Source organism: Harpia harpyja, chromosome 12, assembly GCF_026419915.1.
Source record: "Harpia harpyja isolate bHarHar1 chromosome 12, bHarHar1 primary haplotype, whole genome shotgun sequence".
Taxonomy (NCBI): Eukaryota; Metazoa; Chordata; class Aves; order Accipitriformes; family Accipitridae; genus Harpia; species Harpia harpyja.
In genome coordinates this window covers 36,601,351-36,623,433 of record NC_068951.1, presented here as the reverse complement: position 1 = coordinate 36,623,433, position 22,083 = coordinate 36,601,351, and the positions used below count along the sequence as shown (strand labels likewise).

General features: G+C 45.6%; 2 protein-coding genes across 11 annotated transcripts in view; one reads left to right on the top strand and one right to left on the bottom strand.

The window, feature by feature from the left end:
• Positions 1-5,223: 5,223 nt before the first annotated feature.
• Positions 5,224-19,945, bottom strand: ZMAT3 (zinc finger matrin-type 3). Of its 6 annotated transcripts, none has more exons than XM_052805177.1 (7): positions 19,822-19,934; positions 19,304-19,477; positions 15,632-15,957; positions 13,901-14,020; positions 11,942-12,108; positions 11,730-11,830; positions 5,224-10,704 (listed from the first exon to the last, which is right to left on the bottom strand). In XM_052805177.1, exons 3-7 carry the CDS (start codon positions 15,899-15,901, stop codon positions 10,493-10,495), a joined length of 870 nt encoding a protein of 289 aa, XP_052661137.1. In that variant the 5' UTR covers positions 15,902-15,957; positions 19,304-19,477; positions 19,822-19,934; the 3' UTR covers positions 5,224-10,492. The 6 variants fall into 6 exon arrangements, with proteins under 6 accessions (XP_052661137.1, XP_052661135.1, XP_052661138.1 ...); XM_052805175.1 differs by having other exon boundaries at positions 19,386-19,477; XM_052805178.1 differs by lacking the exons at positions 19,304-19,477; positions 19,822-19,934 and adding exons at positions 17,328-17,422; positions 17,791-19,296.
• Positions 19,946-21,705: 1,760 nt separating this feature from the next.
• The window catches only part of PIK3CA (phosphatidylinositol-4,5-bisphosphate 3-kinase catalytic subunit alpha), a 50,900-nt gene continuing 50,522 nt past the window's right edge, over positions 21,706-22,083 (top strand). For all 5 annotated transcript variants that reach the window (XR_008237726.1, XR_008237728.1, XR_008237727.1 and 2 more), the window contains exon 1: positions 21,706-21,939. The gene's annotated coding sequence lies outside the window, so the exon portion shown is untranslated. The remainder of the gene's footprint in view (positions 21,940-22,083) is intronic.

Genomic DNA, 22,083 nt, shown 5'->3' with positions numbered 1-22,083 from the left:
ATGTGACACAGCTTCGTTTCCTTCTGGAGGAAATCTAGACCATCTTCAGCAGCACCTGCTGAGCACAGGGTGACCTCAACCGGTCTCCAGGAAGACATTCAAATATTTATAATTTGACTGTGGCACTGCAGCATTGAGATGATGGGTTTCTATATGGAACATGTAGCTTGAGATTGGTAACCAGTGCTGCACCCTAGCAGAGACAGGGGACTCTAGTCATGAATTTTGATGTAGGCAGTCCAGGCAACCCCAGCTCTGTGCAGGGAATTGTCCTGGAGAGCTCTAGCTAGGCTCAAAGGCTACAACTGCACCCACTGCAGTCGCACAACCACGTGCTAATGACTCTCCTTGCAGGGTTAAATTTTGTAAAAGACTAACTCACTTGTGGTTTTAAGCCTTGTTTTCAAAGAAGACTTGCAATCAGATTTACTAAAACGCTACAGCAATTTAAAATGTCTGCCAAGATGAATGAAAACACTCAAGCAGATTAAGGTGCCAAATGTTGTTAAATGTTACCCGTGACCTATGCCGGTCTTGTGTCCAAGGGCTGGCAGGATCACCCAAGGGAATGTCAAATTTTCTGTCTCTCTTTGTATTCTCGTTTCTTCCACTGATTATTACTTTTCCCTCTGGGACATGTATTTTCTTTTAAGTATTACAGCCTACGATCTGCACCCAAGGAGTATCTTCGGGTCCTGACATTTTAGGGAAGCATGCTCTGATTTGGAAGACCTGTGCTGTATTCACTGTGGGAATATTATGTTGTATGCCAATGACAATAAATGCTGGCTGGCATTTTCTCACCTTAAAGCTCTCATGAACCATTTCAGAGAGCTTGGCTGTTCATCCATTTATCCTGCAGTTTTTTAAGTGGGCAGCCTGGCAGTTGCAGTAACACAGCTTCACTTTCTCATAACAGCTTTAGGATACCATTTCTTAAATCAAGACAATGCCTTTGAAGTTAGTGAGAGGAGAAGGCAACGCTGGCTTTGTTACTGCAATCAGAAATGCAAATTAAAAGTATGCATGCTAATTGTCAAGACTGTTGCCATATAATTAGCACATATATAGCCTGTACCCAAATTAAGAAGAACTCCCTTGGAAGCTTATTATGTCCTAATATATACCCAGCGCATATATACGTATAGCTGTGGTCTGACCCATCCTTGCATTTCCTAGCAGCTGTCAGAAGCTGTGTGAAGATCAATGCTAATCTAGATTAACAATGTGTCTTCAGAAATCTGTCCCACATATTAGACACTAGGCAATGCATGAAAGGACTCCAGGCCGATGTAACTGTCTCTCTATCGAGAAGCCTGTTCAGAGGAGAGATACCGCTCCATGCGTCCACATCCACCTTGAACTTCTAGTGCTCTCCTCATACTCCGTTCACCCGCCATCTCTGACGCTTCCTTCAAAGCTTCAGGTATGTGGCTACATCTTACATTTTAACAATTGTTGTCATGTCTTCTGTGCTGATACCAGGCTAACACACAGCCCACCCTAAGGGCGAGGGTTTAACCCGGCCCTGCTGCATTTTGCCTTTGTGGGAAGAGAGGGCAGGGGAAGGCGCAGTCTGTCGGCCACGCGTAAAGATTCCCGAGCCTTCTGCATCCTGACTGTTCTCTGGGACTGCAGTAGATCAGCCTCAAGGGGAGGCTAATACAAACGGTCATCGGTACAGCTCGGGTTTTATCAGATATTATTTCAAGGGTATAATTGCAAATATGGTAGCTGAACATCCAGCACGTGCCTTGGGACTGTGGGATCAGCAAAGGACAGACTGGTACTATCCACTGCTGCCTCCCAGTTCTACCTCCTCAGTTTTGTGTGCCTGGGGTCACTGCAACCTTGAAACATGCCTTACTTTCATTTATGCACTGTTACCACTTTTCTTTGTACTTTTCAATAACATTCATTAGAAATTACTTGGGGTTTGCGTAATAAAAATCTGTGCTTCACGCAAGTAAACAAACTTTAAATCAAAGTCATTAAACAAACATCATAAAAGCTGTCCTATTAATTACATTTCTGTGACTGTGTGACAATGTAAACCAAAGATAGACTAGTCAAAAACAGACCCTCAAAGACATAGTCACTGAGACCAGTCATAATAAGAGGCATGAGAAGCATCCACCTCTCATGCCTGGGTACCTTGGTGCCAGCTACCAGACAGACCAGAAGAACGTACAGCAGCCCATAATCCCACCTGACATAAATAAATGCAATATCCTGGAGATGAATTGCATTGTTGCTCTGTCTGAATTTGGACCTGTTAATCCAAATATGCTCCGAGTATAACTGTTACACGAGTAGCAGGTGCTCACCAGCTTTTACAAACAGAAGCTACTTGTCTAAGATTCCCACGTATCCAGTAATTTGGCCATTTCCTAATTAAGCCCGACACGCTGCTGCCAAGACACTGCAAACAGTATTAGAGGTAGCTGCAATAAGGAGCTACTGGAAAATGATCTCTTATAAATAGTGGGTAATACCAAGGAGGAAGAGTCCTTAAAGGGACTGCTTCACATGCATGCACACACACATGGCAGGTCAAGGTGGAGAAGGACAAATCCCTCAAGGGTACTGAGACTACAGCCAGCCCTGCCTCACACGGGAGCTTCCACTCTTTGCTGAAACAATCCCCACCTATACAAGTTCACACAGAGCAAAAATGAGCCATTGTCATAACTGACATCTCAGGTCCCAAACTCTCTAGTCAGCTGCAATTAAAGATTTTTGGCATTACGCGGTCATTTTTACAAGTCCCTTAAGTCTGAAGCATTCTTTACAGACTCCCCAAATATCAGGTGTTAACCTGTACGTCATCAACTCTTCTGGTGTACGGGGATTTTGCCATTTGACTTTTCACAGGTTTTTTCATACCTACATTTCATCTTTTAAAACCCAGGGTAATACACAGGCACATGTAGTGTTTTTCACACTACTGGTCTCATTGCATTTAATTAAGTACATAGTCTGGCTTCTTCAGGTAAATACTGCATTCCTGCATAAAATTCCACAGGCACACCAAACGCAGCATATTTAGTTTACCGTGCAACTGTGTTCATTTCTTCTTATAACCCTACACCTTGTTCTTTCATGCACGGTACCTCTTTGTACCTTGATATTGAGAAACAAGCCTTAGATGAATACTTTTTTAACATCTTTATATGTACAGCAAACACCTGCCAAAGACACTCTCTACTCTCAGATAATATACTGTGGATAATCTTCCTATCTCTCTTTACACTTGTGTAATTCCACCGACTTTAAATAGATCTGCTCTTGTTTCATGCAGGTAGAGAGGTGAAGCAAGCCCAGTGGAATAAGGCCAATTGAAAGCGTGTCATTCACTGAAGGATTAGGCCAATGAATTCTAGGTATTATCTGTTACAGCAGCTCATTACTATTCCAAATGCTTTAGGAGAAATAGCAGTAGGAATAAAGAGAATTTATGTGAAGAGGACATAAATGAATACAGAAGAGCCTCCGGAACATGCACTTTGCAAACATGCACCCTCTACAATCCTCCTAAAAGCTGTTGTTTTTTCCACCTCTCCACTAAGATTTAATGGCAGAAGCAATATTGAGAGATCTCGCTGCTAAGTTCCATTATTTTTAAACCATGTGCTAAAGCCCATTTCCTAAAGCATTGTGAAGCCATTATATAAACAATGAAAACCCAACAATTATTAATCAAATTGTATTTAAAATCCAGTCATTTTCATCAGCCTGCGAACAGGGAGGCTGAATGGAGTTGTGGCAGGGTCAGCAGCCTGGTATTTAAAGGCCTTGGGTTCAATCTTTCTTTTCAGCCATAGACTTTCTGGGCAAATCACTTATTTTTTCCCAAACTTTACTTCCTCAGCTGTAAAATGTTGCAAGGCAATTAAGTGACAACCTGACACCAGGGTAACTGGAGAAGCAGAAGGAGTGCTATTTATGCTTCCAAATCATACAATTAGTCTTAGATTTTCATCTATTTTTTATACTATTTTATTTGCTGCCTAAACAAATGCCCGTGACTCTGAATTAGGTTGCCCAGGTATCTCTGCGTGTCGCTACGGTTTGACTGTACCAAATTGCTGTAGAATTAATATGGAATACAATTACCACATGTAAGTATTAAAAAGGCAGTGCTTTAACATCTAATAACGAGGACACGCTGCTCTGTAGAGGTTTGCTCCTCTCTGGTTCCTAGGATGACTGAAAGTAATGCAGTCTGCATGGGCATAAGACAATGCAGGGCTGGGGTGAGATTTAACATTAAGCTGCACTTACAAGTTTTTATGGCTCTATTTACTATACATGAGAACACATATAGCCTCCTGCATTTCATTGTTAGCACAGAAGAAGTCACCTAAGCACTGAGGCAGCTCTCAGACCAACAAAATGGTAAATCAGGATAATTCCACTACGGTGTCACTATTCTCTGTAATGGTCCAATGCCTTGAATAACAGAGGACAGGGGAGTGCAGGGACACATCCCTGCTCACAGCTGCTTATACACTCAGAGCTGTGCCTCAACAGCAGTCACACACCCTGAATGTCTTACGTGTGCCACCAGGATACTGCCCTTGAGGTCAACAGCTCACTGCACTAACAGCATGGCTGCAACACCAAGGAAATGCAACGTTTTTCTCTTACCTGAGTTGAGCTGAGCAAAGCCCAGATTTTCTCTGCTTCAAGGCTCCAGTTCAGAATGTCCTTTCTGTTTGGAAAGTCATTTATGCTGCATAAGCACATGCTCTTCTGGAGCCCTCAAGTAATGAAAGAGGGAAAGAGCACACTGGCGAAAAATGTGCAAATGTAAGTATTAGGCTGAGCTTGTCCCCACCTTTTTGCAGTTATGAGTTGAAGTCAGTCCGTGGTTCAGCCTGGGGCTGTTGCAGAGCTTGTGATGTCTACTCAAGGGGAAAGCACAGCCCGAAACAGAGCCCTTGCCGTACCTTCTGGTTCCCATCCCATCAGAGGCTGAGCGCTCCCAACCCCTCCTGAAGCCAAGACAGCTCAGAGGGAGAACTCAGCTGGCTTTCAGTAATAGTTGAAAGTACACTGACCCCCCTCCACAGTAACAAATTCTACACTGGACTGTACTCCTTTATCAGTGTATTAAAACATATTACTCATGTGGTTGCACTCAATGTTAGGCTAAAATCAATTCAGTCATGCATAGTCCAGCCATATCACGAGCAGTAGCAATACCAAACACTAAGGCTCTACAATGAGAAGAGCGAGATGATTTATTATATACTGAAGAAGAAAAAAAGAAAAAAAAAAAATCATTTTCATCAACTATTCCCTCCTGGGGGTCAGTACAATATAAAGAAAATAAGGACAAATGTACAAAACCAACCCAACAAGAAGGCTCTAGATGAAACATATTCAAAGCACTTGCAAATGATGTTGCTGGACAGATGCAGAAGGAAATTAAATCAAGTAAATTTTCCCCTGCAAAACACAGACTGAAAAACTGATTTTATTTTTAAAAATCCACAGTCCTGCCTTTACCTGCAGATACTTCAAATAAAAAGATACAATTTTAGTTGTGATACATTTTTTAAAGGAGAGATTCCCAGAACTGCTGTTTGACCACATTTATTTGAAAGTGGATTTTATCTTCACTTCCAACTTTATGCAGATGGCAAAGAAGCCAGCCCAGCTCAAAGCAATAGGAGCTTAGCCACAAACTTCAAAGAAACCACATCCATACTTCTCCATTTTCTGTTAATCCTTTGGCAACCATGGCATTTGTTTTTCCATAATCGGCAACAGATGTCCATCTCATCTAGAGCATCCTTGAATATATGGTTGTAAAATTTTTAAAAAACCCACAAAACAAAAACCACATATATGAGAAAACATCAGCAGTATGAAATTCCTGAAGGGTTTCAAGGCTTGCCCCTACTCAACTGAAGTCAATGTACTTCCAACTATTTTAGCTGGAGCAGGACCAAATCCTTACAGAACCAGATACACATTCCTCAAAAAGCAAAACCTTAAGAGTGTTGTAACCCAAACATAAAAGACAAATTTTAGCAATGTACCTTGCCTGGCCCTAGCCAACATAATATATTTAGCTAGGGTATTTCATTCACTCCTGATTTCGGCAAGATTCCCATTGGTTACAGTGAGAGCATTAAGTAATGTAGCAAAAGGACATCATGCATTAGTAAGCTAAAATATGAATCCGTGCTTACGGCAATAGCTTTCCCTTCTAATGCCCTATAATGGGCATCTAGAAAAGGAAAAAAGACAAGAAGCTTTACAGAAAAAAATCTGCATTTTGTTACATTGATGACCATCCTAAGCAACTCCACAGAAGTTTTCAGGGTTCCTTTTGATGTACATGAAGAAAGCAAAAAGTCAAAAATAGACCAATGTTAGGCAAGATAATAACACATTTACTCATTAGTGCAGAATGCAAAATAACAGCTAATGCTTAATACAAACAAAATAGTATCACTTTCATACCCCTCACAAATACATGGATTCCACAGTTTACTTCCTTGCCTTAAAAGAAATGCTTAAATGTAGTATGAACTTCGTGTGTCTCTAAAAATATCATCCCGAGTTACCAAAGGAACCATTGGAGGGGGGGAAAAAAAAAAATTAGAAATGGACATTTAAGAGCAAGTTGCAAGGAAATCCCCATTTTGTTTGGCATGAAAAGAAACAAAGAAGATCCGCTGCTTGGATTTGGGTTTTTTTTGGTTTTGGAGTAGGTTTTGTTGTTTGGGGTTTTTTGTTGGGTTTTTTTGCATCAAGTGAAAGAAAACAATACATATGTGGGAGGGAAAACATTTTCACAAATATAATAAATACCTGTTCTGATCCAAAAGCAAAGTGCGATGTAGAGTGTTCTATTTAAACAAAAACAACCTACAGAATAATGCCTTAAATATTAACAAATCAATTAGTGGTCAGCACAGTAAAATAAATATGAACACATTGATTTATGTTTTGTTTCTAGCAGCAAAGGTCATTAACCTACTGGCCAATGCGACAGCTTCACAGAAGTCCTGTATCTTGGGTTTGGTGCTTTGTTTAACATGAGAAAGATTCATTGGGTCTGGAAAATGGCACTACAGCTGTATGGTATTCTCCCCAGCCCATCTATGTCAAACAGGGTTTGGCCAGGACCTGTTTTCAATACGTGTTTTGAACACTGATTTGGAGAACAGCTTTCACAAAAAAAAATTAAAAAAAAAAATCAGGATCCACCCAGTTTCTCATGCTGACAAGTGAGTTTGGATTGGCCTGAACCCTAATGATATTAGTGAGGTGCGGTGTTTTCTCTTTGCAGTCAACAATTTTCTATGCTGGAGGGAGAGTGGGAAGATCGCAAACCATTAAGCAATGCTGAAGAGGGAGAGGAAAGCTTTGGTCACTTGTAGGGAAGGGCCACAACAGAGCACTGGGGCAAGGTGAGTCTCAGCTGCCTCTCCCAGCAAGAAATACCTTTCCTCCCATGTAGGAAACCTGTCCTACTCTTGTCGCTTGAGTCCCACTGTCTGCTTTATACCTGCTATATAACGCACCACTTTGAAATTCCCAGGATGATGACATTCACTTCTTGTACTCCCTTGAACAAAATAAAGCAGATACAGGCCTCTCTGTTCAGGGCAGACTCAAGCCATTCCTCAAAACCTGACTCAGCCCCATGCAGAGAGAAGCCTGCAGGAGCAGCCCCCCGCACCTCCCTCGCACACCCTCCCAAATGCACAGGCACACCGGTGCACTGTGGCACATTTGCACCAGATGTTACCAGGAGGTAACACTGCATGAAGCAAACCGAGTTTTGACACCTCTGGCAGTCACTGGAAATGCCAAATGAGGGGCAGATCGTTGGGCTGGGAGCGGGAGCAGCAACCAAAGCAAGGTGGTGAACAGTTGATTTTTGGGACACATGAAAGCTGACAAAAATGCTTTCTTGGCACTAGCAATAAGCTAGACAACACCAGTACCTACAGCTCTTCCAGCTCATATTTCGCAAAGTGTTGTTTCTCTGCTACTAATTGCAGCCTGTGGGAAACGCCACGTTTTAATTTACAGCAAGAGGGATGTTTAACCATAATGCAGGGATCACTCTGGTGAAGCACCTTGTGGTAAGGCTCATTCAACTCCCCCTGTCCCTGCACAGCGGTGTCAGACTAGCAAAACAAAATACAGAACACAAAGAGAAAACCAGAGCCCTTCTTTGACTGCAAAAGATGAGGGGAAAACGCTGACGAGATTTTTGTGAGGGGAATGTTCTTCAAGGCTGCAGAGGTTGAGCCAGGGGCAGGAAAGCACAGAAGAAACAGACGTACAGGCTGTCAAAACTGCTCAGCTCGTGCTTTGCAACCTGGGCACCTGTCCTCCTACCTTCTAACGTGCTCCAGTGCACAAACCCTATTTAATTGGACTTTGCACAAAGGAGGGGAAGGAACCCCATTCAAGAGGATGTCCCGTTGCTCTGCCTGTACCTGCAGGGCAAGGATCAGCATAGAATGATGTAGGGGCTTGCTTTCAACTACCATGCTAGAGCTCATCTTGCCTGGATTTAGGAAGGCTGCGTTAAGGTATGGTGACCTGATGCTCAGGTAGCTAAAGATAACACTCGATTTCTGAGGAGCAGCCAAGTGCAACAAACCCTTCTGAGGTGGATGACAAAGATGAACAAAAACTATCTGGATTTTTTGTTAGTTTACTCATTTTTCATTTTTTAAGGCAAGCAGAAAGTCCTTCTGGAATGCAAGAGGCAGGATCAGAATGGCAAAAAAAGGGGGTGGGGGAGCTACCTTCAACATTATGCACTAGGTAAAATTTATCCCTGGTAAAATGCTACTGAAACCAACAGAGCTGCATTTAATTCAATGTACTACCTAAAGAGGAATGGGAGACAAGCCATGATGCTTCCATTACCTCCTCTCTGCACCTGCCACTGAAATCAATGAAGCTATACCAGAGTACAGCTGTAGCAGCACAGTGGTGAATCAGGTCCAATGGAGGTTACTTACATGCTGCACTTGCCACTGGAGCCAATGTTTTAGAAACACAATGAACTGGATTCCAATCACAGCTCCTCACGTCTACCCAAATGAGCAGAAAAATAAATGTCAGCCCTACTTCTGCTCTTTATCCCCTTTCTACTTTTGCTAAGGAAAATCAAAACAGACACACACCCTTTGGGTTTGTCTACACTTACAAAGTTGCTTAACAAGTTTCATGAATACTTCTGCATGGCCAAAAAGCTGTGGCTTTTGAGCTGTGGCTCAAACAATCATCACCCCTGACATTCACATCCTACCTAACTTTGGATTTTTGATGGTCCCTAAAACAGTGAAGTTCACATCAAGGAATGGAATTAAAACCCATCCTGAGATGGGAAAAGAAAGAGGGGAAAAAATTCATCCAATATTGGTAGCTCCAGTCCAAAGGAGCATTTCAGCTCTCCTCTGTAATACCCATTGGGCCTTGCCCAGGGAATGGCATGGAAGCAGGACACACCAGTATCTGCTCCCCAAGGTCCAGGCAGCCCAGCTCTCCCAGAGCAATCGAGCTGCAGGTCAGAGACCGACACTTGCTCTCTTCTACATCAGCATGCAAAGAAATTACAGCTGACAGCTCCTTCCGACCTATTCTCAACCCTGCTCAGTCTAAGGCAGAATCAGAGCAGAGCACACCTCATCTGAGCAGGTTTGCTTTCCTATTCACTTCATTAAGTCACTGAGATCCCCACAGACTCTCTTCAGAGAGATGAGCTACACCAATGGTGCATTAACGTGGCCAGCCAACAACACCGAGAATCTTTTTGCACTGTTAACTGGTAGAAGAGAGTATTTCCAAATGGGGTGAATCAGCTGATATCCAATGTCAGATGTTCAGAATGAAATCTGCATCGCAGAGGAAGCTGTAAGAGGCAAGACCCTCCAAGGAGAAGAGGTATGCACAGCCTTTCTACAAGGATGTGGAAAGAACCTACTCTGGGCTGTAATGGGGGCCACAAGCAGCAATTTGTGGACAAGTACACCACCTAATTCACACATTCACAGGCCCCATTCCTGCCCCTCTTTTAGAAGCTGCCCAGAGATTCAGTCTGCTGTAGGGAGGCATTCTGGAGCACTGCTCTGTGGTGTGCAAAGAAGGGGGTGGGCTTTGCACATGGTCCACCTGTGTGGTAGAACCACAGAAGTTCCCAGCACTTCTTGGGCTTTGCATGTTCATGCAGAAGGCTAGGGAGAAGACAAAGTCCTCCCCGCCATTCAATACAATGAAGAGCCTTAGATAATTAGCAAACAAACATCAAAAACACTTCATGTCCTGCACAGCGTCATCCTGCCAACTATGATAGAAAATAAATCTAACCATACCATTAAGTTTGCAGGTGTTACATGTATAGCTCGAGAGCATACTCCTATCAAATGGAGCACAAAGCAGGGCATGTGGCAAACAGCAGGCGAGAGACAAGCTGCTCTATTTGCAAACTACTACCAAGGGTGGCGCATCATTGTACATAGCCTAGGTTCTCCATCTCATTCCTATACCGCTGTTCGGACACCTTGCTTTTATGCTGTTTGCTTTCTAAGTGCTGTCTGAACTCCATCTCCTCGCTGGCCCCGGCGTTGCACATGGAGCAGTAGAACTGGCCACTGGGAGTGACACACATGGCCAGATCCCGAGGAATCCTCTGACGTGAGCGGGGATTGAAGTAGGGACCTGAGGAGTCAACAGAAAAGCCTGTTTTATCTATAAGAAAGAAAAGTTTGCGGCAGCTCAGTGACAACTTCCAAGTCCAACGAATGATTAAAAAGCAGCCAAAGATTAGCTTCTTTAACTGATTAGAGTCTGAAACTTATTTTCCCATATGACTTCTCTGCTGAGATCCACCTTTACAGAGGTATAGGACACAGGGGAGAGTACTTGCTGATATTTTCTAAAGCAGTAGAGTGGGCTTAGTGCCCCAGTCTTATTAAGAATCAACAGGGCTTTGAAAATTAGGAGTCTAATCATTGACGTGATGAATCAATTCTTTCTTTTCTTTTTCTTAACCTTCCAATTCCAGAATTAGAACAGTCTTTTGATTAAATAAACTGCCTCAGTTTAAAATTATCACAAAATGATATTTAATAGAACTTTAAAAGATTTATCTTTTCCACATGACAGTGGTTAGAATGACACAATTAAACCAAGCTTCACCAGGACTCAGGGTTTCAGCTAATATGTGCTCACAACACAACTTAAAATGAAAAAGAGAAACAGATGCTGGGCTGGACACTGTAAAACACACTTTAAATCATAGTAAGGAGGCAAAGTTAGTATCTAACACCTGAGGAAGGACTCTACTCTAGGAACAGATGGTCTTAGAGGGAGGCTAACATGCTCTCTCATTCTGGTCATGGGAGTACAAGTACAGGTTGATGTGCTACAGTAGGAGTTAAAGCACCTGGCCACTTGCCAAGAAAATAAAGCAGGAAAATTGTCACCACTTAGAGCAACCTTATAGACAGGCAGATGGTAAATTAAGTTACAAACTGAGAAACTGAACTAACAAGCAGGCCGACAAAACAAAGCAACTTTAGCAGCTGGGAAAAAACATGCAGACATGAAGGATCAGGAGAGCTAGGACCAGCTCCTTTCACAACCTGTCTCTGCTAAAACAGACCTCAGAAACAGAAGAAAAACAAATCTGTTTATTACTCGTTATTATTCCAACCATAGAACAGATGCAAGCTCCCGGTTACCTGTGTTGTTTTGAACTGTATACATATTTCTTCTGTTCTGCATCATCTTATATTCATTCCCTTCTTTCCTCGCCCTTCGTTTGCCTAGTTCTGATGCATCCCTGAAGATTAAACAAATATGAACAGCTGCAATTCAGGGTTTTCTGAGAAAAAGACTGCCAGAGACACTGCCACATGCTTTCAGCCTGAGCGTGAAGTTGAACAATACCTACGAGAATGAGTTATTCTGTGCTTCTGCAAGACGCAGCCGTTTGGCATGATTTTTCCCTTGGTAGTGAGCCTGTGCCACAGCCGGAGAACTAAACGAGGCATCACAAAGCTTGCAGTAATCATTCTCTGTGGCCAAGATCACTCGGCCACCTGGTTTACTGGATCCCATCTAGCAGCAAAGGGAGAGACAGCATGTGAAACACAGGAAGGTTAAAAGGTTGAAATATTTGAATCACAGGGACTGAGACCAGTATAGTCTTCATCAGGCAGCAAGAAAGCTGGAATTATAGCATAGGGATTAGGACACTCTCAAGTGCTCCCCAAAGTGTTCTTACAAGAACTTCATTTTTCTTGCCTCGGCCTCCAGGAGAATCAGCAAATTCCTCGAGATCTAGGCAAATCCCTGGCCTCAGACTGAGAGGAAAGCAATCTGAACAAAGACACTGTACCTCTCCAATAGCTACAGAGGCTTGTTTACTTTACAGCAATGATTTAACTCCTCTAGTCCTGACTGCTGGGAGCTGATAAACAGTGACTTTCACACTGAGGAAGGCCCACTGAAAGGTAAAGGTGCTCCTCTCTCCTATTTACAGCGTACCTAATCTCTCCACAGTACCCTGTCTCTACACAGCTTTCTGACCACACTAAGAGCTAAAAAAAAAACCAGGAGAGCTGCCAAACTTCTGATCCTTACCCTTCAGGTAGGAAGGCACCCAGATCAAGACTTCAAAGGAAGGACCCAGCCTCACATGAGTAGCTCCTGCCCTATGAAGGATACCTTGCTTGTCTAGCCAGACCACACACTGATCGGGGCAGCAACCATGTCTCCTCAGCGTGTATCATCCAGAGGAAAGTGCTTTGTAAACAGTGCAGCAGCAGTGATTCATACAGCCATGTCACTGCGGCACTTGCCAAGTTGAGTTTCTTTCACATCTCCTTTGATACTGTTTAAGCTTATAGACACAGGCAGACACAATTCTGGCTCCGATGTTACAACATGAATCCTCACATGGCCCTAGAGTGGTCTCTTTATTGCCACAGACCATTTCCTCCATTAAAAAAACGCATCAGATACCCTAGCAGGTACAGCACCCATGTTCCACTACCTAGGCCTGGACCCCATGGCCCCTCGATTCAGTTCTGTGAGCTGCCAAGTTATTTTACAGGGGCCCGAGTCTCCCTCAGGCAGCTCCGACAGCAAGTATAACAGTCTGCCACTTCATGGCAAATGCTCTTTGCTTTTCTACAAACAAAGGCTTATGCTTTGGGAAACGACAGGCACAGCTTCGATCCCTGCAGCCCAGCTGCAGTTCCCTGCACAGTCACATGCAAAAGCCAGGTTAGCTGTTAAGTCCCATGACAATCAGTAGTGATGAATTCTAGAAGAAGAAAGCAAAAATCATCTCTTTTGCCTCTAATGTGCCCGAGACAGAATTAATCTGGATCACTGAGGCAACAATCTATTCACCCTACACACAGGAATGAGCACTTCAAAAGGAGCAACAAAAGAGGAATTAGCTAACAGCTCTGGGCAATGGGTGTAGGAGCACCTAAGCACTTTTTCCACGTAGGCTTCCCTCACACAATAGAGGGATGATTGTGCAGATCGGATGCCACACCCTCATGTCCAAATCCAGCTCCAACAATGCTGTTTTATACCTGCCCTTAAACAACCATAATCAGCGGCACATCGGACTTCCCTAGGAATCAAAGTATTTGCCATGCAGAAATAGAACATTTCGAGTCCAATATTCTGCTGCAAGGGCAGATCAATATCTGCATCTTCAAAGGAACGCAAACAGCCCACAACAGGCCATTTCCACCATCCTGTGCCATCACAAAGAAAATTCTTTCCCAACTCCTGCAGTAATCCTCAAAGCGTGAGATCTAGTTATCCTTACGGGGGTGGGGTTTAGGTGACAAGTAAGCAGCATGATGTTAGTCACCTTCCCATGCCTTACCTGAGCTGGAAGGGAGACAACCTGAGGCGGGGCAGGCTCAACCGAATTACTCATTCTGGCAGGTGCCGGACAGCTATTGGCAGCATAGTAATTTCGGAGTTTCTTACTGTGGTTTTTACCCTGGAAAGAGAACCCAAATTAATCGCCGTGCTAATAATAGTATCTTACACTGAAAGAAAAAGGGTCCAGAGACCGAAACGAGAAAGTGGCCATGAAGATGGCACCTTGGGTAAAGGAGCTGTCACTCAGAAAATAACAGCTCTGGACTTGAGAGAAGCTGGCATCCCCCCGCTTTCTCTAAAGCGCTCATCACCTAGCAGGATTGGGCCTCATTTTCGACTGATTTTCTCAAATCAGCAAGTTTACAATTAGTTCCTCAATCTGTTTCCATTTCACTTAAAACTAGTATTTTGTATTTTAAACAGGAAACGTTAACTGCTTTGCATAGCTTTTTGATAAGCCTGAACACACACACACACACACACACACTTCTTTTCACAAGGTTGCAAGCATGAGTTAAAACATGAGATTGAACCTAAAAAACCCTGCTTCATATTTTATTTTCTCTTGGAAAAAGATATACTATAGTTCTTTCTGGTGTTTTGAAAGCCCGACAGAGCTACATGAGAATATGCATATGCATTGTGGATATATAGTAAGACATATGCATAAATGCAAGTTACGTACTATAAGTGCACTTCTGTCCCCTCATGGCAGAAATACTGCAGAAATCTGACGTTGAAGTGTAACACTAATTCAACCTACCCCTTCACCGGCATGATACCTCTTTTTCAGGGCCAACAGCAAATCTGGGTCTGGTGTCCTGAGGATATGGACAACCACCCTTTTGGATTTGCTGGTGCCGAAAGTTAGTATCTCCACGTCTCACACAAATATAGCACTAGTAAGAGAGGGTACTAGTAAAACAGGGTAACATAAGACTACGACATATTTGATCTCTCAGCAAAGACTCAGATGCAAATAGTCCCTAAACTATTTCACGCAAGTCAACCAGACCAGCTTGAACAAAATTAATTTGGTCTGAGCTGGCTTAGCTGATGCTGTCCAAAACAGATGAGAAAGTTTGCATAAATGGCCCCACCAGCAGATCAGTTGTGTGCATAACCTCAGGAAGGAGGCAGTGATGAGCACATGGCAGCAGCTTCCTTTCCTAACTGCACTGGTGGATCCAGCAGAAACCATCTGTCCAGGCCTTACAAAATCATGTCTGTGCAATCAGAAGTTCTATTTTATTGGATGAGTGTACAGGTGGGAAACAGATCGCATAAAACAAAGGTAAATTATGAGCATCTGCCTTTTCACCCATGCCATCTTGGTACTACTTCTCTGTCCCTGTGGACAAAGTTTTCACAACATGCTCCAGTGATGACACCTTAAATGAAGGCACTGCAGCATGTCTGGACGAACAGCAAATTCAAGCAGGGTGAAGATATGCCTACAGAGCAGTTCTAGCCATAGCTTCCCATCCATTAGATGGTGTAGAGGTAGCTTCGGATGAGCTAACTCAAACGCTGCTGTTGGTGTGCAGCCACCTCAACAAAGCACTCAAAACCCCCTTGAGAAGCTAAGTTAGTCCTCATGCATTAGCCCACACTTAGCTCTGTGCTACCACAGCAATGCTGCTGGCAGTGCATGTGCTGGCACAGGTATGTCTACACAAGCTGCAAATACAGCAGCCCTGAAAGCCGTGCCTCCTGCTACTCTCCTCACCTGGTAATGAGCCTGGGCTTGTTGTGCTGAGTTCAGAGTGACATTGCAAAGCTTACAGCACAGAGGCTTACATAGTTCTTCCAGCATAGGGTCCTGCTCCACCACCTTTGCAAGCTCTTCTTCTTGTGTGTGATGAAAGGAAGGCCCCAGTCCGAGAGATTTTGGTGGGGAGAGTGGTGAGCTGGCTCTTGGCCTTGTAGCCACTGACATAGGAAGAGATGAAGGCTTCTCAGGATGAGGAAGAAGACCTGCTTGCTGTAGAAGAATCATTGGCCAGGAAGACTGTGAGCATGCTACTTCTGAAGGATGAGGAGTCTTCTTCAGATCTAGAGCAGAGAGACACAAAAGCTGAAATAAGCAGCGCTAACAGGAACACCGACAATCCAGGGCACAACTTCTGTAACTTCATTGCCTCTACTTTATGCCTTTTCACAATGCCAAGCAGGATGAAGTCAGTTTATAACACTTTACCCCACAGGAACAGCAGCATCCCAGAGAGCCAGGGCCAGATTAAAAGATACGTGCGTAAGAAGTGGATTAAAGTCCGAAATGCAGATGTTAGTGTCCCATGGCACCCTCCTGGACAGGCGAAGATTCCTAACCACTCATAGCACCTGACCCACAGCACACACGCCCCACAGCTCCATGACCGCTAGAAGACGCGACATACAACGTGCACAGCACATACAGCTGTGTTAATGGGAATGGGAGGGATACAACCATTAGTCCCATTCTCTTTTGACAACCTAAGAACAAGCTCATACTCCAAGACCTAAACAACATTACAATGTATTACTGCTACTGATGACTTAAAAAGAACCCAAATATTTCAAAGCAGATTTTTTTTTTTATATATACATAGGTAGATATAAAATACATACACACACACAAATACATCCCTCAAATATTCACAAAGACCTTCCTGGGAAAAGATACTCTACAGTTAACTTCTCTCAAATAAGTCAAAAAAACCCAAAGAGTGAGAACCACCGTGAGCACACCTTGTTGTACATAGTCAGCTCCCAAGGGTTCTCTTCCATGGTCTTGTTGAATGACCTTGAGCTATTTCTCCTGTTTCCTTTACTAACCACAACTGATGCAACATTCAAAGCTGTATCTTCTTCTGCAAAATGGAGAGCTTATCCCATATTAACCTTTATTCAATTATTTCTCAGTTAATTCAAGTATTTAGAACTAACCCTAGATTTCCAACATGGGGTTCTGAGAGGCTTATTTAATTAAAGTTTATAAATCACATCTAAAGCCCGGGATGAACATTCCTAGAATAATGCAGAGCAGTGATATTATGAATCAAGGCACAGCCACTTTTGTTAATTTCTTATTAGCTTCTTATCATAACAAATCCTGTTCACTGCTACACTGGGATGGAGAGAAGCATTATCTTGGTCTTTGCAGATCACTTCCAGCTAAGGCTGCATTGGTAGCAACCATGTTTACGCTATGGGCTTTGTTAGTTTGTTTAAGCAAATAGTGAGCCACATCTACATTTTAAAATAACACTTCTGGAAAATTAGGGAAAGGTAAATTAAATGCCACGTAGGAACTTTGTTCCTAAGTCACTTTTGAAAACAGAATTCGACTTCAAAGGCATTTTGGAACCTGGAGAAGCAGATAGCATTTATCTGGGATAACTTCTGGGATTTTCTGTCTGCTAAAATTAGCAGGAGATAAATACCTTGCTACATTCAAGCTCCGGAAAATCCCAGCTGATGCCTGCATTTTTAGGTACTGTATTACCTTTGAAAGTCTGGCCCCAGAGAGGTCTATGTTCTATCAGGAAAAATAAAAAACAATTTTAAAATAAAGAAAAAAAGAAAATCACTGGGACTAAAGTGCTTAAGTAACACAAGCATTTCTGAAATGTTTACCTCTAAAACTAGACTTTCAAATAATACAACACTGGAGGCAGTTCAGTTATTACTAGTAACTAAAGGTAAGGAAAAAAAGAAAAGGAAAAAAAAAAAGAGCAGCATGCATTGCCTTGGGGACAAGCTTTTAAGGCAATAATAGAGCCACCAGGAGCTTTCATGTTTTTAAATAGCCCTCCACCACCAAGGCTCTGTCAAATTCCAGGAGAACTATACCTAACACAATGCCACCATAAAAACAAAATCAAAACCGGTATCATGAAAACTAACCGAAACAAGGTAAAACGGAATCCACCACAAAGAAGGAAGAGGAAACACAGGAATGGTGTGGTACAAGTCATCCATCAGCAGTGTAAATTCTGTAGTGTTACCTAACTTCTCTCCAACTTTCAGCATACGTGTTCCTGGTTAAACAGAACTATGGAAAAAGATTTTGCTATCTTTAGTTCCCTCAAGTAGTACTCTGTAGACAATCTAATTAATTTCAGTGGGGCTACGGATGGAAAAAGTTCATATTCATGACGGTTAAATATATCATAACGCAGGCCTATCAAGGCAGTTTAGATCAACTATGCAAGCAGGTAAGCATGCCATCCAATTAAAGAGTTTTATTACACCAGCATAACGGGCCTCTTACCTTAAAATGGGAGTAAATTATAGCTAAATACTTCATAGAGCAATATAAAGAGATCTACAGTAAATGGCAACAGGGACCTATCTGCTTAATTTTCCATGAGTGTTTGTTGCATCGAGTCTTCCATACGCAACTGTCAGGGATGGGATTTGTCGTATACAAGATAGGACACAGTGCTTACAGGTTCTGCATCCACAGGGGAAAAGGTATAACCTAATACTCTTAGAAAATCTTTAATTGTAATGTCATTTACTGTTTCCTAAAGTAAACAGTAGTCTGAAGATAAAATTAAGGCTGCATCGGCAATTTTAAAATCAGAACTTCTTGACCTGGCATATGCAACCCTGATTTTCTTCTGATGGTGCTCTCTTATCACTGAAATTCCTCAAATTACATTGATTTCTTTCCTACAGGTATTATTTAAAAGGGAAGAAAACCCCCAATCACTCAAATTCAGCTTATTTATATGTTCCCTTAATCTTCCACTGCGGGTCGCTACAGATACCCTGTCCAGGAGAAGGTAACAGGACATCTTTGACAACTCCCTTCCCTTCACATGAGAAGCTGCAAAATCTTTACACTACAAACCAGCAAAGGAGCGAGGAACCTCCATCACGGAGGAGACCCAATCTCAATGCCCTGAGTACCACAGCCTGGTAGTACCCAGGCACTGCTGGCGGCACAGATAACCAGTGAGCAACCTCCCCAGCTGTCAACAGCGCAGTTCTGGGAAAGAAACTGCTATGGCCTCAACTCTGAGCACCATTTGATGGGGAAGGCATATATATGATGCGACCTTCCTCGGCCATAAGTGTAAACCACGATGAGACATCTGCATGCCATGTGTTCCCACTGGCATTATTTTTTAAATGCAGTTGAGGCAACTAGTAACAGTGACAGAAAGCTCTACAGACGATGAACAAGTTGTGGGTTTGTTGGGTTTTTTTTTTCCAAGACAGGAAGTGTTTCTTCTCAAGTCCCCTTGCATCTCAAAACACTGACATCACTTAACCTAACTTTGCCAGAAAGTTTACCTTTGGCCATAGATTACGCTGACCGAACTTCAGCCTGAAAGGCAGGGTCATTTCACAACGCTGCAGGGGTCGAAGACAGCGCACCAAAACACACACACATCACACACAATTCTACCTTAAGATGCAGGGCCCGCTAACCCTCTGCTGAGGATACGTATTTAGTAACCCAGAAACAGATGTCGCTTATCATCTCTTACATCAACGGGGTATCAGAAACCACGGTGTAAATCCTGACATCCTAGCTGACATTTCTGCAAAGTTGCGTGCCTTGCAGTCTTGGTGATGGAGTCTAAGAGAAAAAAAAAAAAAAAAAAAAGCCCCGGTATCTACTCCCTCGGAATAACTGCAACCTGAGCAAGAATCCGAGGCACCGACACACTTTTCGGCAAGGCAGAAATGAAACCAGCATAAAGGAGAGGCAGACACAGACATCCGCACCACCGAACCACCTTAAGCACCCGCGAACCCGGCAGAAACGTTGCGAGCCCCCCCCCAGTCATACCGCACCGGCAACCGAAGCCGGCCCCCAACCCCGCTAAAAACCCCGGTGCCCCCACCCACGGGCGGCCAGGGCCGCGTCCCCACCACGCACACACCCCCCCTCCCACTCCAGCACCCCTCCGCGGCACCTACCGCGGCGGCCCCGGCCCCCCCTCGCCGCTTTCCCCCCCGCCCAACTTCAGCCGGTTCCCGAGGCCGCAGGAGGGCCGGGGCCGGCGGGCACGGCCGGGAACAGCTGCCGGAAGTGACCGCAGCGCGGCGGGGCGGGGCCTGCGGCGGGGCGGGGCCTGCGGCGGGGCGGGGCCTGCGGCGGGGCGGGGCGGGGCCGCCGGCGGCGGCGGCGGAGGGGCCGGACCCCGGTGGCCGCTGCCCAGCGCTACCGGGTGGGTTTATTCCTCCGGGGAGAGCGCGGAAGAGAGCTGACCAGCTTAATCGCACTTGCGGCGGGGGGTTTGGCTTCCGTGGGACCCCCTCCCACCGCCGGCAGCTCCCGTTTCTTTTCCGCCGGTCCTTCGGATCCGGCTGCTGTGGAAACGACAACCTCGCAGGAAGGCGCCGTGGTTGAAACAGGCTTTTTTGGCAATACGGGCTAAGGGGCGGTGGAAAAGTCACTCCAAACGTTGTTCAGCTGCTCGCTCAAATCCCTGGGTTGCAGTTTGGCACAAGGTCATTTAATCCCTTTTTTTTTTTTTTTTTTTTTTGCTCTGGCACCTTCTGCTTTGGACAGCAGAAATGGCAATTAACCTGGGTTTGCACATATAAACATCAGCTTATTCACGCTGTTTGTACCCGAAGTGAGCTCATTCCCCCCTCGAGCCACTGAGGACGGCAGGGCAGGCCTCACCCTTACGCTTGGGCCACCCTGTTTCAAAGCGTACGCCGATTTTGTTCATTTTTCTCCCATTTCATTGGAACAGGGAAGTGCCAAGAGGTCGCTACGAGCTGAAACCGTCATTGAGACTTTACAGTAGCCGTCAGCCAACCCGCCTGGGAGTCCCATCAGTTAGCCCCACTTGTTGTTACTAATTTTTGTCAGTTCTTAAAAAATAAATTCCCATTTCTCAGATGCGTCACCACAGGTTGGAATTGCGAACCGTGGTGATGTGCAGTGGAAGCAGCCGGCGGGCCGTTCACAGCCAGGTCTGGGGAGAGCAACTGCCGCCACTGCGCGTTCGCTGGGGGGAACATTTTTGCCATGACCTGTGAGGCCGGCGCTCCCGACGATGGCCGGAGTCACCTCGACCTGACCCCGACTCGAGGAAGAGAATTCACCCTGGCCACGTTCGACGCCCAGGTCCGACGCTCACTCATGCGCGTCTCTCCAGGGGAGAGGATAAATATCCCTGGAATAAACGGCGATTAACCGAGATGCCCAAGCGATTAATGACCTGTGTTGTCCCAGCCGCCTGCCTCCCTCCCGTCACGGCCTCACTCAGTCCGAGACCCTCCCTCGCTCCTCGTGTCCCGCTGGCGCTCGTCGAGCTCCGCCGGCCCAGCGCTCTCCCGCCAGACCCCGCAACGCCGGGGAGCGGGCCCCGAAAGCGTTCTCCGTCGTCGCTTCCCGAGGGCGTTCGCTCGGTAGGCCGCTCCCTCTTGACTCAACGCCGGAACCGCGCACGGTGACCCGGGCCCAGCGGGTTTTTAAGGAAAACTTTTAATCCGGTGGGGAAAAGGGACTCGGCCAAACCCGGGTTTTTCTCTGCCGGGGTGAGTTTTTTTTGACAACGAACGGGACAGCGGTACGGTGCCACCGGACCGGCGGCTCTGAGGGAGCGGGGGCGGGGCGGCCGCCTTCCCGCGCGGTGACGTCACGCCGCGCCCCCCCCTTGGCGCAGGGCGCGCGACCCCGACCCTTCCTCGTGCGGCGCACGCGCGCTGCCCGCCGCCGCCTTCCCTCCTCTTCCCACCCCCACTCTCCACCCGCCCCCCCCCGCGCGGTTCCACTTCCGGCGGGCGGGACCATCCCCATCCGGGGTCAGGGCCCCGCTCCCTTCCTGTTATTGCCCGTGCGGGAGGCGGCTCTGTGGGAGCGGCGCGGGGACTGTCCGGCCCCGCTTCCGCGCAGCGCCCGGAGCGAAGCGGAGCGGGGGCTGGGACAGTTACCCGCCGAAGGGTGCGGTGGTGGTGGCGGCTGTGGGGTGACTCAAGGAGTTGCGAGTGGCTGCGGGACGCTGCCCGGCCCAGCCCTGCCCTGCCCGTCGGGGCGGCGGCTGCGGGCCGGCTGGGAGGCGGGGAGGCCGCGCCTGTGAGGTGAGTGAGGCGGGGGTCGGTGCTGGGGGTCGCCTGGGTCTCCCCCCCCCGGGCACGGCGGCGTTCTCTGGGGTGTCCGGCGGTGGTCGGGGGCTTGCCGGCACTCTGGCCGGGCGGTGGCGGAGGGGAGCGCCGCTTTCTGTA

Excerpts from the sequence above, each read along its gene's own strand:
- ZMAT3 (XM_052805173.1), bottom strand. The coding sequence starts at position 15,901 with ATGATTCTTCTACAGCAAGCAGGTCTTCTTCCTCATCCTGAGAAGCCT. Across the intron at positions 14,021-15,631 it reads AAGCCCAGGCTCATTACCAG|GGTAAAAACCACAGTAAGAA; the intron begins GTGAGGAGAGTA and ends TTCTCTTTCCAG. Across the intron at positions 10,705-11,729 it reads TACAGTTCAAAACAACACAG|GTCCCTACTTCAATCCCCGC; the intron begins GTAACCGGGAGC and ends TTGACTCCTCAG.